Source organism: Rhamphochromis sp. 'chilingali', assembly GCF_963969265.1.
Source record: "Rhamphochromis sp. 'chilingali' genome assembly, chromosome: 3".
NCBI lineage: Eukaryota > Metazoa > Chordata > Actinopteri > Cichliformes > Cichlidae > Rhamphochromis > Rhamphochromis sp. 'chilingali'.
This window is the reverse complement of record NC_137931.1, coordinates 41,737,787-41,751,549: the sequence shown is the minus strand read 5'-3', so window position 1 is coordinate 41,751,549 and position 13,763 is coordinate 41,737,787. Positions and strand designations below refer to the sequence as shown.

Genomic DNA, 13,763 nt, shown 5'->3' with positions numbered 1-13,763 from the left:
GCAGTATCAGTATATTAGGTCACAATGATATCTTGTCTGTTAGGCAGTCTCAGTTCAGTCTAAATATTGATATCTCAGTCATCAGATGTCTTAGCGATCTGAGGTTTAAATGTATTATGACTTTCACTTATGTTTTAGTATGCAGTCAATCCAGTCTCTGTATTCAGGTATCATAGTATAACTGTAGGTGTTTTGCTTGCTGGCAGACACCACCCCATACGCCGTTCCACATTCACAGACTAACGGGCCACCAGAGTCTCCCTGGAAGTACAAGCACAGTATGTAGTTATTGTGATCATAAGTGAACAATGAGCTAATTATCAATGCTGATCAATGCTCTTTTTTCTTTCTTGTTATAAGATGCAAAATCTACTTACGTTGCTTGGTCCAGTTGTACCTTTAGAGCAGTACTTTTTTTCCTTAGCACACAACTCATTGTCAGTCAGGTTCACATTGACTTCCCGGAGTACATCAGATGCTTTACCATTCTCTGTTTTTCCCCAGCCAAGGACTGCACATGACTTTGGGACATCATCACGGCCTGCGAGAGTAATAGATGTCACATTCTCGTTGAACTTAGCCTTGGGATGCAACTTCAAGAAAACGAGAAATAAGAGAATTTTAGTATCAATATATACAGTATATAGATTAACAGCTGTTTGTTGATGACTGAGCTTTTCCTAATATAATAAATGAAAGTTGATTATAGCTCAAATTAATAATAATCTTTTTGTCAAATACAATTAGTTTGGTCTTTATTTACCTTAAGAAGCATTATGTCATTTTTTAAAGAAGTTTTGTTGTAGCCTTCGTGTGGAAAAGCATTTGTCTCATCCACAGTCACAGTCTGTACTTTTCTGCGATTTTTGTAATCATGAAGTCCCAGAAAGACTTTGTACAATCTGAAAAATAGGGGAAAAATATCTTGAAACAATAAAGATAATAATTTTTAGTATTAACAAAAGAAAAGATAAATCCTTCATGAAACCTACATTGCAGTCAAAGGTTGTGGCTTGAAGTTGTGTAACTTTAGCATTATTGTGGCCACATAATTCATTTTAGATAAACATGAGTGGGTTAAACTCACCTGGCTTCGCAGTGGGCAGCAGTCATCACAAAATGCTCATTTACAAGGAAGCCATCACAGTATGTTGTAATACCATTTGACTTGTTCAGCTCCAAAATCACCATGTACGGCCTGCTATGTGGTGCAACCTTATGGCCACCCACGATTTCTCCTGTATGAACTGGAGAGAAAAAGGTTTTCATATTCTATGCATCAAAATCTTAACTTCATGGACTCCGTTTTGACTTTGTATAAACGTTTGTGCTATGAAAAGAGCCTTACCTTGATCATGAAGAGTCAGCACGAGTATCAGTGCTGCCAGGTTACAGTGGGTAAACATGGTGAGATCAAAGTCAAGGTGAGTTACTGAAGAGCAATGGGGCACTTCACTGACACTTCAGTCTTTAAATGCTTCCTTATAATAAAGGAGGAAGTGTTTGTGTTTTTGTAAATGCAAATGATGGGGTGTCAAACCACATTTATAAAGAGATCATCTCTGACACCTCCAGAAGCTGGAAAAAAGTGTAGCTTATTAAATGTAGCTCATTAGTCTTAGTTGGAGTCTTTAAGCAGGCTTAATAGTAATATAGTTCTAACAAGGGTCACATTATGCATTGTTATAGATTCAAAATCTTTCAATAAAGCTTAAAATAAATCAAATCAAACAAAACAAAAAGGTGAATATAACATGGCTTTTTGTTGAGATATTGTGAGACAGGCTTTGCTATAAATTGGTCCAAGATTCAAGTATATGACTTGATAGAGTCAACTCACAGTACAAACTCTATGAACAATGTTAAAGAAAGAAGACATTTTATAACATTTTCAATTTATAGCAAGAATGTTAAAACCATGGGGTAAAATGTTTTTTGGGGTTCATGATGAAAGAAAAATTTAAAAGAAAATTAAGAAGGTAATTAACTTAATATACTTAAAGAGTGACAACAGTGTGAAAAGTTATTGTTTGTTAGCATGATGTATTAGATGGAAAGCTATGACTGTTGCAAGAGTTGCAAGAATTTGTGCACATGGCTTCAAGAAAGCATCTTCACAATATTCAGTGAGAAAGCCTGGCGGATTACTTGGAAACAAACTATTTTCAGAATGTTGGGGGCGCGTGAAACAGGAAGCCAGCTGACATGTAGCACCAGTTACAGGTCAAGTCATCTGTCACTTTGCTTTTTTGTAATACATATAGCATGATATACAGCAATGTAGAGCAGGATAAATTCTTAAGTATACAGTGTTTTACTCAGACAGCCCTTCGCGGTATAATACGATAAGCCAGTTGTACAATCACAAAGGACGTGTTTAGTTTGTATTACGATGATGAAAAATAGACATCAAGAACAAAGTGCAACAGTTTATTGTCTAATTATGTGTTACAAACACGTATACCATCGTCATCATTGTAATCAGCCTGAATATTGATATCTCAGTCATTAGATCTCTTGATAGTGTTTCACTTATGTTTCAGTATACAATCAATTCAGTCCCTATATAACTATCTTAGTATAAGTGTGGACTGTTAGATAATTTGGGTTTGGCCTACTGGCAGACACCACCCATACGCCTTTGCAGCTTCCCAGACTAATGGACCACCAGAGTCTCCCTGAAGTACAAGCACAGAATGTAGTTTTTGAATTCTTAAATATATAAAATTAGAGTCTATAAAATTACACAGGTGTATAAAATCAGTAACCTCAACAATTTAATTTCTGCTCTTCCTGCTCACTTGCTTGCACACAGTGCATAAAGGTTGCCAATAATTTGCTGACTCAACAACTGCAGAGTTTCTAATCTCCTCTTGCATAAACCTCAGCACAAAAACTCAATTATCAAATCACTTCTTTTTCATGGTGAATTTGAAAACAAAAACTCACATGTAGAAATTTATCAAATTTTGTGGTTTTCGCCATCACTCTGAGACAGGATGTTTCAAATTTTAGGGACAAACATAAATTTGTAGGATTATAATATAATCCAAAAATGCAGGACTGTAGTTCTACATATTTATTTAATATGAAGGACATATTCTGGTCAAAAATCACAGTAGTACTGGAGGCCATCCAGAGTAAATGTGTTTCTATGATTTTTTGGGGCCAAGTATAATAACAAGTTAAGTCAAGTCAAGTGGCTTTAGTGTCATTCCAACCATGAGCCGTGGCACAGTACACAGTGAAATTACACAACGTCCCTCCAAGACCATAGTGCTACATATGACATATAACAATCAACACAGGACTACATAAAGTGCGACAATTGCAAAAAAAACCAAAAACAAAACAAAGACAGTGCAACACCAGCCAGAACAGAATAACTTCAGTTTTATCTTAATTTTTAGGCAGACGCAAAGACAAGAGAAGGAAACCATCATGGGGCTGAAAAATCAACATAAACTTATCAGAAACGTAGCCAAAATTTTAGCAGGGACCAAGTCTGGCACATTTCTTAAAAGAAGGAATGTCCTGGCTATAAAGCTCCGTATATGGTGTTTTACTGTGTAGAGAAATGCAGCTACTCTACAGTATATTTGCTAACATGCAGTTGGACAATAACTGTTTAAATAAAGCACAAACAGTGCATTCAATTTACATATAGCTCCATATATTAATGCGCTTGTACTTTTTTGCTCATTATAAATAACATTTGTATTTTTGATGGCTCACTCAGTGAGTCATTTCAACTTTATTCTGGTTTGGTCACATATCTGTGAATGTTCTAGCATCTCTCATCCTGTTTGTAATTATCAGGAAGTATAGATTTATATCATAGTTTCCTCTGACTGACTTGTGAAACTGCAGTGTATCCGCCATGGTTCGGTATGTCTGAGTCTTTCAAAAATCATCTCTTTTAAGTCTTCAGTCATAGCAGTAGAAATTTCCCCTAATTATGTCACTCCTTATATGGGTTAGTTTTTAGAGAATACCTGTAAATCAGTGTAGTGATGAATACCTGCAATATTTGGTCAAATGTTTTGGGCCAGACTTTTTAATCTTTGAATGCATCTCTCTTTCTAATGGCACAGGTGTATAACATCAATAACCTAGTCAATTTTTGGTCTTCTCAGATAGCCCACAAACAACAGTAAGTGATTTTTTTCTTGCAAAGTAGAAGAATTTGGGAACCACAGCAGCACAGCCACAAAGTGACAGACCACATAAAGTTATAGAGATGCAGAGTGCTGAGGTGCATTGTGCAGCACAAGTCACCAACTATTTGCTGACTCAAAAACTGCAGAGTATTAATCCTGGCATTAACATCAGGACAGAAACTGTGCTCAGTGAACTTCATGGCAAGTTTTTATGGCTGAGAGGCTCTTGTAGATGTAGTGTTTAGGTGGCCCAGTAATTTTACCATCATAGAATATGTATGAACCACATGCTACACATACACATACTGGTAGATGAACCATATACAAGTATTGACTATTTAATTTAATTTAAAATTTACAACAGTGACCCTTAAAAATTACAGTTTTGTAAAAGTAAGTGAATGACAGAAAGAAGAAACAAATTAGTAAAATATTTGAATTTAGATGTCTGTGAAGATTCTCAGTCATCCAGGTCATCGTAGTCAAAGGAGCTTGCAAAGAAAAGCGTCTTGACTTCTTTAAATTACTTGAAGACGTTTCACCTCTCATCCGAGAACCTTCTTCAGTTCTAAGGTCAAATGGTGGAGAGTCCCAGACATAAACCTAGTGGGAGTTTCCCCCCACAGAGGGACAAAATGATCCTCTAATCGCCTGAGCCAAGGTGTGAAACTGGGTGTGAATTTAGAGAAACTCTGTGACAAATGACAGGAAACAAACAACTCAACATCTCAATCATAAAAAAAGAAAGAAAAAGCCTGGTGTCAACCTGTGAAAAGTTAATACACAGTGGAAACGAAGTGCTTTCAAAGGTGTGGAAAAAGCTTTCCCAAGTCTTTTTATACGGAGGTATCGCCCTCTGGTGGCTATTTAAAAGAACGGAGGATTAAGGGTTAAGAAGCTAAGTTTTTAACTTTCGTAACTTAGGTCATCAGTAGGAGGACAGCGGTCCGATTTTGACGGGGTGTGAGCAAAGTTTCCAGTATTTACAGTAGCGTTATTTTAATCGCAGCTTTTGTATTGCCTTTACAGTAGTCACTGTACATCTATAGGAAACACACAGACCAGTAGCATGCAGTATAACTCATTCAACGTGACCCCCCTTACCCAATCAAATAGTTTATTGAGAGCAAAGTTGCGATTTCCTGTGTAAACCGGGAACTGCGATATCACTTATCAGTTCGATTCCTTATCAATTCTCCTATCAATTGTCACTGGGTTCTCATCAGCTCTGTTTTGAGAGTCTCCACCACTGCTAAGCAGCGATAATAAAATTATATTAATGCAAATCAATTGAATACTGTGGGTCTAGTGTTTGTGCATGTTTGTTACGTTATTTCCCCTCTTTTTGTGATCTGTGTTGGAATCATTACTCAAAAAAGTAATTATTACACAGAACCACCACAAAGCCTATATTCCAGTGAAAATTCCGGACCTGATTTTGAACCATCCACTGTCTTAATTCTAACATGGTGTAAAAGTTTGTGCCATGAAAAGAGCTTGCCATGATCATGAGCACAAGTATCAATCCTTCCATGTTACAGTGCGTAGATATAGTGAGGTCAAAGTCAAAGTAAGTTACAGTCAGGCAACTTTTTTCATCTGTGGGACACTTCACTGACATTTCAGCCTTTAAATGCATCCTGATCACAGAGCTAGAAGGAGGGATTTGTGTTGTTTGCATATGCAAAAATTAAAAAACAACAACAACAACAACAACAAAAAACAACTAACTGAAATTAGGAATTAGGAATGTCTGTGGCTACTGTATATAGTCAAACACCACCTGTCAAGTAAAGCAAAGTACAATTGAATAGATTTCAGTAATGCTACTTTAATAATATTTTACAATAACGATTTGCACAATGAGCTGCATGGTACTCTAATAAGTTTTGCATTTAACATTTTTTAAAAAGCTTTCGAGTAATTTGTAAAAAAATTTTCAAATAAAGTGACGTCTTCAGATTTTTGCATCTTGTCTCCTCATAGTTGTCTGTGAAAACTGTGAAAGGGTCTGGAGAAGCCGTGGAGAATATTATGCTGCCAGCATTACTGGCTTGGTGGTGGGTCAGTGATGGTCTGGGGGGTTGAAACGTATATTAATATAGATATAGCACTGGTTGTTTTCGGGTGGGGGGTTCCCATTGAGATCTGATATGTACAGTGGCCCTGAGAGGTCAAACAGACACCAGCAAATAGAAAAACGCTGCAAAAGCACACAAAACACTTTCCAAAATTCAGCAACAGTGCTGCACGTTGCCAACGGCATTGGTTGTGTTTGATTAGGTTTGTGTATTTGTGTATTTTGCTGAGTTATGTGAATCAGTTGAACATTGAAATGTTCTAAATTCTATTTCCAGAAAGCACAGATCACTATGACAAACCTCTGCCTTTCCTTTCCTCTGCCTTATCGATCTAGTTTGGGGGTTTTGAGATTTTTTATAGATGCATATATCTAAAATGAACACTGCCAAAACAAAACACAATAGGCTGTTGGAGTGACCTAGTAAAAGTCTGGATTTAAATCGGATTGCAGTGCTTTGGCATGACGTTAAATAGGCTATTCATACTATTCATGCAGAATTATTTAAACAGTAAAATTCTTTTTCCAGGTAAGATCACTGTAATATGTGTGGTTTAAACACATATGTGTTTAAACACATATGTGTTTAAACACATAAACTGTTGTGTGAAAATATTTTTAAATATACTCAATTATAATTTCAGATTTGATTGTGACCAATTACTATTTCATATCATTGTTCTATCAAATAAAGCAATTGTTCTGAAGATGTGGCAGGGCATGTTATTTCCCACCATGCCCACAAGGGGGATTCCACGGACTGTACTTAGTGCAGTTGGACCCCTTATAATCAGTTCAGCCAAGCTGGTAGTCACAGTTCAGGGCTCGATCAGATCCATAGTTAATTGCTGCTTGTGTCCCAGTCCTTGATTTTTTTATGACAGAGTTATTAACAACAATTATAATTATTTCCGACTTTCCAGAACCACATGCATACACATATTCTCTGTGCTGCATTTAATAGTAAACCCATCAACACTGTTAGGATTATTTGTCTGCATTAACCCTTAGGGGAAAAAAGGGAGCACATTCTAACCGATGCACACTCTGTGATTACCACCAAGTGTAGCCAGCATGTTAGTGTAGAGCCTTCACCTTATCAATAATACATTTATTTGCATTTACAGACAGAAGTGGAATGGGAGGATGAAAGGCAGAGAAAACTGGAGGCTAGAGCAGGCAACTAGTCACATCTGAGTCAAATAAAGATGATGTCTCAGATCTCTCTCTTTGAGATGTTTCCAGACAGACAAACAGACAAAAGAATAAGGATAATAAACAAATATCTGACTTAACTAAGATATATGGCATTGTTGCTGGGACATATTTTCTTTTAGACTCTGCTCCAGATGCCACTCTTTTTCTTGATTTTCTTGTCCACAGCCATTAGCTTGAGTCTCTATCAATTTGCTGTTTGGAAGCAGATAAACAGAAAAAAGTAAGTATAATAAACAAATGTGACCAACATTTAAGAAACTGCAATATCTCACCCATGAGTTATCCCTCCGTTATATACAATATTACAAGTGCAGAGTCTCGAGTTTTAAAAGGTTTGCATCAATAAAGAAAAGATCTATTGGAGATGTATAAGTACAAAGGCATATTTATACACTGGCCATTCAGTCTTGAGAATTATCAAACAAGATGTATATTGTATTAATGCCAAAAACATGAGAAGTTGTAAAGACTGCACTAACTGCGATTCCCCAACTAACTATCATGGAAAAGCTAGATGTGGGACTGACATTGAACGAACTACAAAAGGCCATCAACTGTCTTGCAATGAAAAGGTTACTGGAAGCTATGGCGGTGGTGCTGAGGAGAACCTTCCAAAAGGATAGCCAATTCTGCAGTACTCTACCAATCAGGCCTGCGTGGCATGACCATGCCCAGACATCCTTAATGATAACCTGCTCCAGAGTGCTGTGGACCACAGAACGGAGCAAAGGGTTATCTTCCAACAGGACAAGGAGCCCAAGCACACAGCCAAGATTTTTAAAAAAAAAGAGAGAGAGAGAGAGCAAAAGAACTTAGAGAAATTAGAGAAGGACATACACAATGAGTTAGATCCAAGAAGATTTGAGAAGTTATATTTCTATTTGTAATTATGACTGTATTCATCAAACAATTAACTGATTAAAGTGCACATTTTCTGCTCTAATTCAAGCGATTAACCAAGTATTTTCTTAACTGTTTAGGAAATGCACACATTTCTATGCATGGTCCCTGATTTTCAAAGGCTCAAAAACTCAGTCTACAAAGGAGAAGTGCAGAAAGAAAATAAGATATTGTTAGCCTTACACAGTGGAGCTAATGTTACGTATAGATGTGCATGAAGTTGGCCAATGCATGAAGTTCTCAGTTAGAGCTAAAATCTCAAGAACTTATTAATAAGAGAGTATAATTTTTGGCTCATTAAAGTTATATCAAAGGCAAAGTAAGTAGTGATTTAAATTTAGCAAAACTCATGAAGGCGACCCTGGGATAAAGATTTTTGGATATTATAGAAAGATATCTCTTTGAATATACAAGGTATTGATCCAAGTGGAATGATGTTACTATGATGCATGCAAGGACCAATCACACATACATAGCTGATATTTTAAAACCAGCTGGAAATTCTTGTTTGTTTGACATTTGAGGTGTCAAGAATGAGCTGAAACTCCATTCCAAAGAAAGTTACAGTGTAACTCTCACAGAGTATTACAGTAATGTTACTGAATTACACCATATAGTGTCTATGTTATTAATATGTTGCTATGCTTAAGCATGAAGAGTCCTCAGGCCTATTTTGGATTTTTCCTAAAAACTCTTAGTTATAGTTAACGTTCTGTTCTCTTTTAAAGAAATCTGACAATTACAAAATAATGAAAAATGGTATCTAAAAGTGGTGTCTTTTCTGTGTCTAATCCATCTATTTAGATGCATTATTTAGATGGATTAGACACCGAAAACTCTGAATGATGACTCAGAAATGGAAGCGAAATTGAGAGCTGTTACTTGTCTATTTTCGTGAGCTTGTAATATTACAGTGTTTAGGCGTTTACGCACAGACGCAATATAAATCTGCAAAAAAAGGGTTTTCCACAACTTAACACAGACAAATGCAAAGCAGAGAGAGTTCTGTTGCACACCACATAGATTTAGGAAAAGCTGCTCTTTGTCACTTTTACAGTGTAGCTGTCCAGACAGCTCTCTGGACAAAAAAGTTTTAGACCAACCACTTGCTGACTGATTTTAGGCCCCTGATATCAGCTGATAAAAGTCTCTGAGGCAATGAATATCTTTAGTCAACTTCTGTCCTGAGCACTAGAGAAATGGGTCGAGAAATGTAAAGGATACAGAAGAAAGTGGAGTATTTATTATGATGAAGTAAAAAGAAAACAGTTAAAGTTGGTGTGACACACCACGGACCCACATAGTGTTTCATTATAGTGAAACAATTTATTTTTACAGGGTGTCAAAACACTACATGCTTTTCTTCATGGCAGCTCAGCCACTGAGCTTCCTGTCTGGCACCTTGACTGCTCTGGAAAGCTTTCCAGCTGTTTCTGCACACACACACACACACACACACACACACACACACACACACACACACACACACACACACACACACACACACCTCCTCTCTGGTCCTCAGTGTCACTACAAAAAGAAGAGCGTTCATTAGTGAAATTCCCTTCACCTGGCACTTAGCCTCCCTGGTACTGCGCTTCTAGCCCGCTGCACCACCCCTCCACTGCAGCAGAGCCAGACACCACACCCCTGTCACACAACCCCACCGGCCAACTGAGGCTGGGGCTACATCCGGTCAAACCTACCACTCCCCGGAGTGGGAGACAACCATCTGTGTCCCTGGCCTATGTACCACCTTGAATGGGATGCAAAGCCAGATACCACCAGGTGACCCCTGGATAATGGCATCCTTCATGGGGTGCAGCCACTGGAGCAGGGCCCTCTGTTTGGGTCTGCAGGATGAAAGGGAGGGAAAGGTTAGGAGTGTGGAGCAGTGGCTCCCCACAGAGAGCCTTCTTTACCAACACAAATGCCGCCTGGCACTGCTCAGTCCACTGGACCAGATCTGGGGTGCCCTTTCTGGTGAGATTGGTCAAGGGGTCACCTGCAAACCCAGGTCCGCGAACCCAGGCATGAACTGGCGATAGTAAGCAGCCAGCGCAAGGAACCTCCTTTTTGGTCTTGGGGCGAGGGCGGGATCCAATAACTTTCATTTTCTCCACCTGTGGACACACCTGCCGCACACTTCATCGGGTTGGCCGTGAGCCCCGCCTGCCTCAGGGACTCCAGGACCATGGCAACATGCTGCATATGCCCCGCCCAGGTGTCACTGTAGATGATAACATCATCCAGGTAGGCACTGCATATGCGGCCGCAGCACCTGGTCCATGAGGCACTGGAAAGTGGCTGGGGCTCCGAACAAGCCCAACGTAAATCTGACGAACTGGTACAAACCGTACAGAGTGGAGAAGCCTAGATGCACCATCACTCTCCTCAACCATTGTTGCTGGGACATATTTTCTTGGACTCTGCAGACAAGGGAATCTGCCAGTAGCCCTTGGTTAAATCCAGTGTCGTGAAAAAATAGCTGTGCCTATCAGGAACTCGTCAACCCTGGGCATGGGGTAGGCATCAAACCATAACACTTCGTTCACCCTGCAGTAGTCAGCACAGAACCGTGTAGCCCCATCTTTTTTCACAACCAGAACTATGGGGCTACACCATGCACTTCTATTGCTCCCATTTTCAGCATTTCAGCCAGGTCTTTCTGAACAATTTGCTGCTTTTGTTCAGGCAGCCTGTAGAACCGATTTAACGCCCAATAATTTGCACCGCTCTTTTAGTGTGCGAGATATGAACGATGTGGCCTGGTCAGTAGGTATCTCTTTCGGGATGCCGACTTGGAAGATTACCTGAAACACCACCTACACCACACTGTTTGTAGAAATGGTGCACAGCGGCACTGGTTCCAGGTATTGCATTGCATAATCCACCAGAACTAATACAAAGCAGTAGCCACGTGCACTCCGGTGAAACAGCCCGATGATGACAATACCAATGCACTCAAACAGGACCTCCATTAAGGCACTTCTGGAATGACGGGCTGGTTAACCAGCTGACATTCTGGGCAGGACGTTCACCATCAGTGCGCATCCGCTCAGATGCTCGGCCAATAAAATCGGGCCTCTATTCACTCCAGAGTTTTATCATATCCCATATGTCCTGCCATGGGGTTATAATGAGCCGCCTGGAATATCATTTCCTTTTTAGGCACCAACAACTGGGTGTGTTCTTCCTCTTTGCGAGTGTCATGACCCACTCAATAAAGCCTATTAGTCAATAACAAATACTACATGCTACTAACAGCTGTGATCGCATCCCCACATACGGCCCTGAAGGGTATTAAACTCCAGCCAATTTGTTCCAAAAATCAGGGGATGCAGCAGGTCAATTTGGTTGACCTGTATTATTCTGTCATATTTCATTTATACCAGTGGTCCCCAACCTTTTTTGCGCCATGGAACTGGCCTTTAAGGTGTCGCGGATAAATACAACAAAATAAAACTAGTACCGGTACCAAAAAAAAGAAAATTTATTCATAACACACGTGAAAAGACCAAGGAAAACCGAGTAAACGATAAAAACGATAACAAAATAACGCTGAAAACCGATAAAAACCCTGAAAACTGTACATTTCACACCTGAGCCTCAACTCTCGCGGCCCGGTACCAAATGACTCACGGACCGGTACCGGTCCGAGGCCCGGGGGTTGGGAACCGCTGATTTATACTATTATTGTTCATTTCAGCTTTAGCTTTGTAGTTTTAGATATCTTCACTCATTTTTGTTCATACATCAATGTCTGTTGTACTGTAGTATGTATCATATTGTAAATCTAAGATACAAAAATCAATTTTTACTTAAAATGAGCTGTTTACTCATTTGCATTTTCATGGTGAAAAGAAGTCATCTTGAAAGATAACAGTGAAAGAGATAATGTTTCTTGCTTGATAATACGCTGCTAAAAAACAAGATATTCTGGATTCTCACTCTCGATTAATCAAAGCTGCACAGCACAAAGTAGGACATTACTTTTTTTGTTGATTTTAAGGGCAGGAAATCTGAGTTTTGCTTGCCGGTGGACACCACCCCATAAGCCTTTCCACCTTCATAGACTAATGTTTCACCAGAGTATCTCTGGAAATACATGAACAGTATGTAGTTATTGTAACAATTGAACAATGAGCTTGTTATTATTATTAACCTAACTTTTTTTCTGTAGTTAAGATACAAAAACTACTTACATAAGCTGGTCCAGTTGCACCCTCGGAGCAGTACTTATTTAGCTTAGTACAAAGCTCATTGTCAGTCAGGTTACAGTCAGTCTTTACCGTTTCCTGTATTTCCCCCAGGCCGGAACGTCATGAAAATAACCTTACCTTTGCCTTGAAGAGTCAATACATATATCGTTAGTGCCAGATTACAGAGGGAAAACACTGCGAGATGAAAGTCAGGGTGAACTACTGAAGAGAATGATACAACACTTCACATCTTCAATCTTGAAACGCTGTCTTGGAACAGAGAGAGAAGGAGGCGTGTGTGTGTGTGTGTGTGTGTGTGTGTGTGTGTGTGTGTGTGTGTGTGTGTGTGTGTGTGTGTGTGTGTGTGTGTACATTTGCAAATGTTGTGGCTTTGAACCACATTCACATCCACAAATATTAGCTTTTTAAAAACATTACATCTGATTAAGAAGACAAATGCACATGTTTTTCTCATCTTAGACTGTATTATTATTGTGAGAAGGAAAGTAGTTGTTAGCTAAAAAGTTAGCGTATACAAGGTAATTGTGTTAGTTTAGATAAGATAACTATAGCCTTTATGAACCACATTAATGATGAAGAGATTTTATGGATTTAAAGCAGATTTCAAGCAGTTTATGAGGTTAACAATAATGGCCACAATAACCATGTAGTAAAAGAAAATCTACATAGTCTACAGTCAACTGGAAAAGAAAAGGAGTGAATTACATGAAAATGTTTGACACAAGCCCAGACTTACACAAGTAAGTTTGCAGTTTCCACACCTGGTGATTGATGCATGTGAGAAAAACATTAATACAAAATATAGTAAAGCAAAAAAGTACAAATAAAGAGAAGAAGTCTTCTTACAGGGAGATTGGATGTAGTATGAAATATAATTCACGTATGAATACGCGGACAACTGACACTGTCTAATAAAAAGAAAAAAAAACAGCTGTGGTAAGTATAACTTAGAATTAATCTCTCCTGGTGATACAGCAATGTAAAAGAAAAACACAAGGAGTGCAAAACTATCATGCATGAGAATATATTTACCTTAATCATAATGTTCTAACCTTCAGTTTTCATTCCTTATACTTAGTTCTAAATAGATTACAGTCACTCTTTAAAATCTGTATTAAAAAAACAGAAGGCTTGTTAACTTGAATTCAGATCTGATACATTTTTGCATGAAACAGTGCACAT

The 13,763-nt window shown here is 38.6% G+C and overlaps 1 protein-coding gene across 1 annotated transcript; it reads right to left on the bottom strand.

Moving 5' to 3' along the window:
• Nucleotides 1-123: 123 nt before the first annotated feature.
• LOC308393874 (mast cell protease 1A-like) lies at nt 124-1,406 on the bottom strand (the record flags this gene model as incomplete). Its single annotated transcript, XM_080877891.1, has 5 exons — nt 124-261; nt 378-593; nt 764-902; nt 1,088-1,247; nt 1,349-1,406. The coding sequence occupies 5 exons, from the start codon at nt 1,404-1,406 to the stop codon at nt 124-126; spliced, it is 711 nt and encodes a 236-aa protein (XP_080734017.1).
• Nucleotides 1,407-13,763: the final 12,357 nt, after the last annotated feature.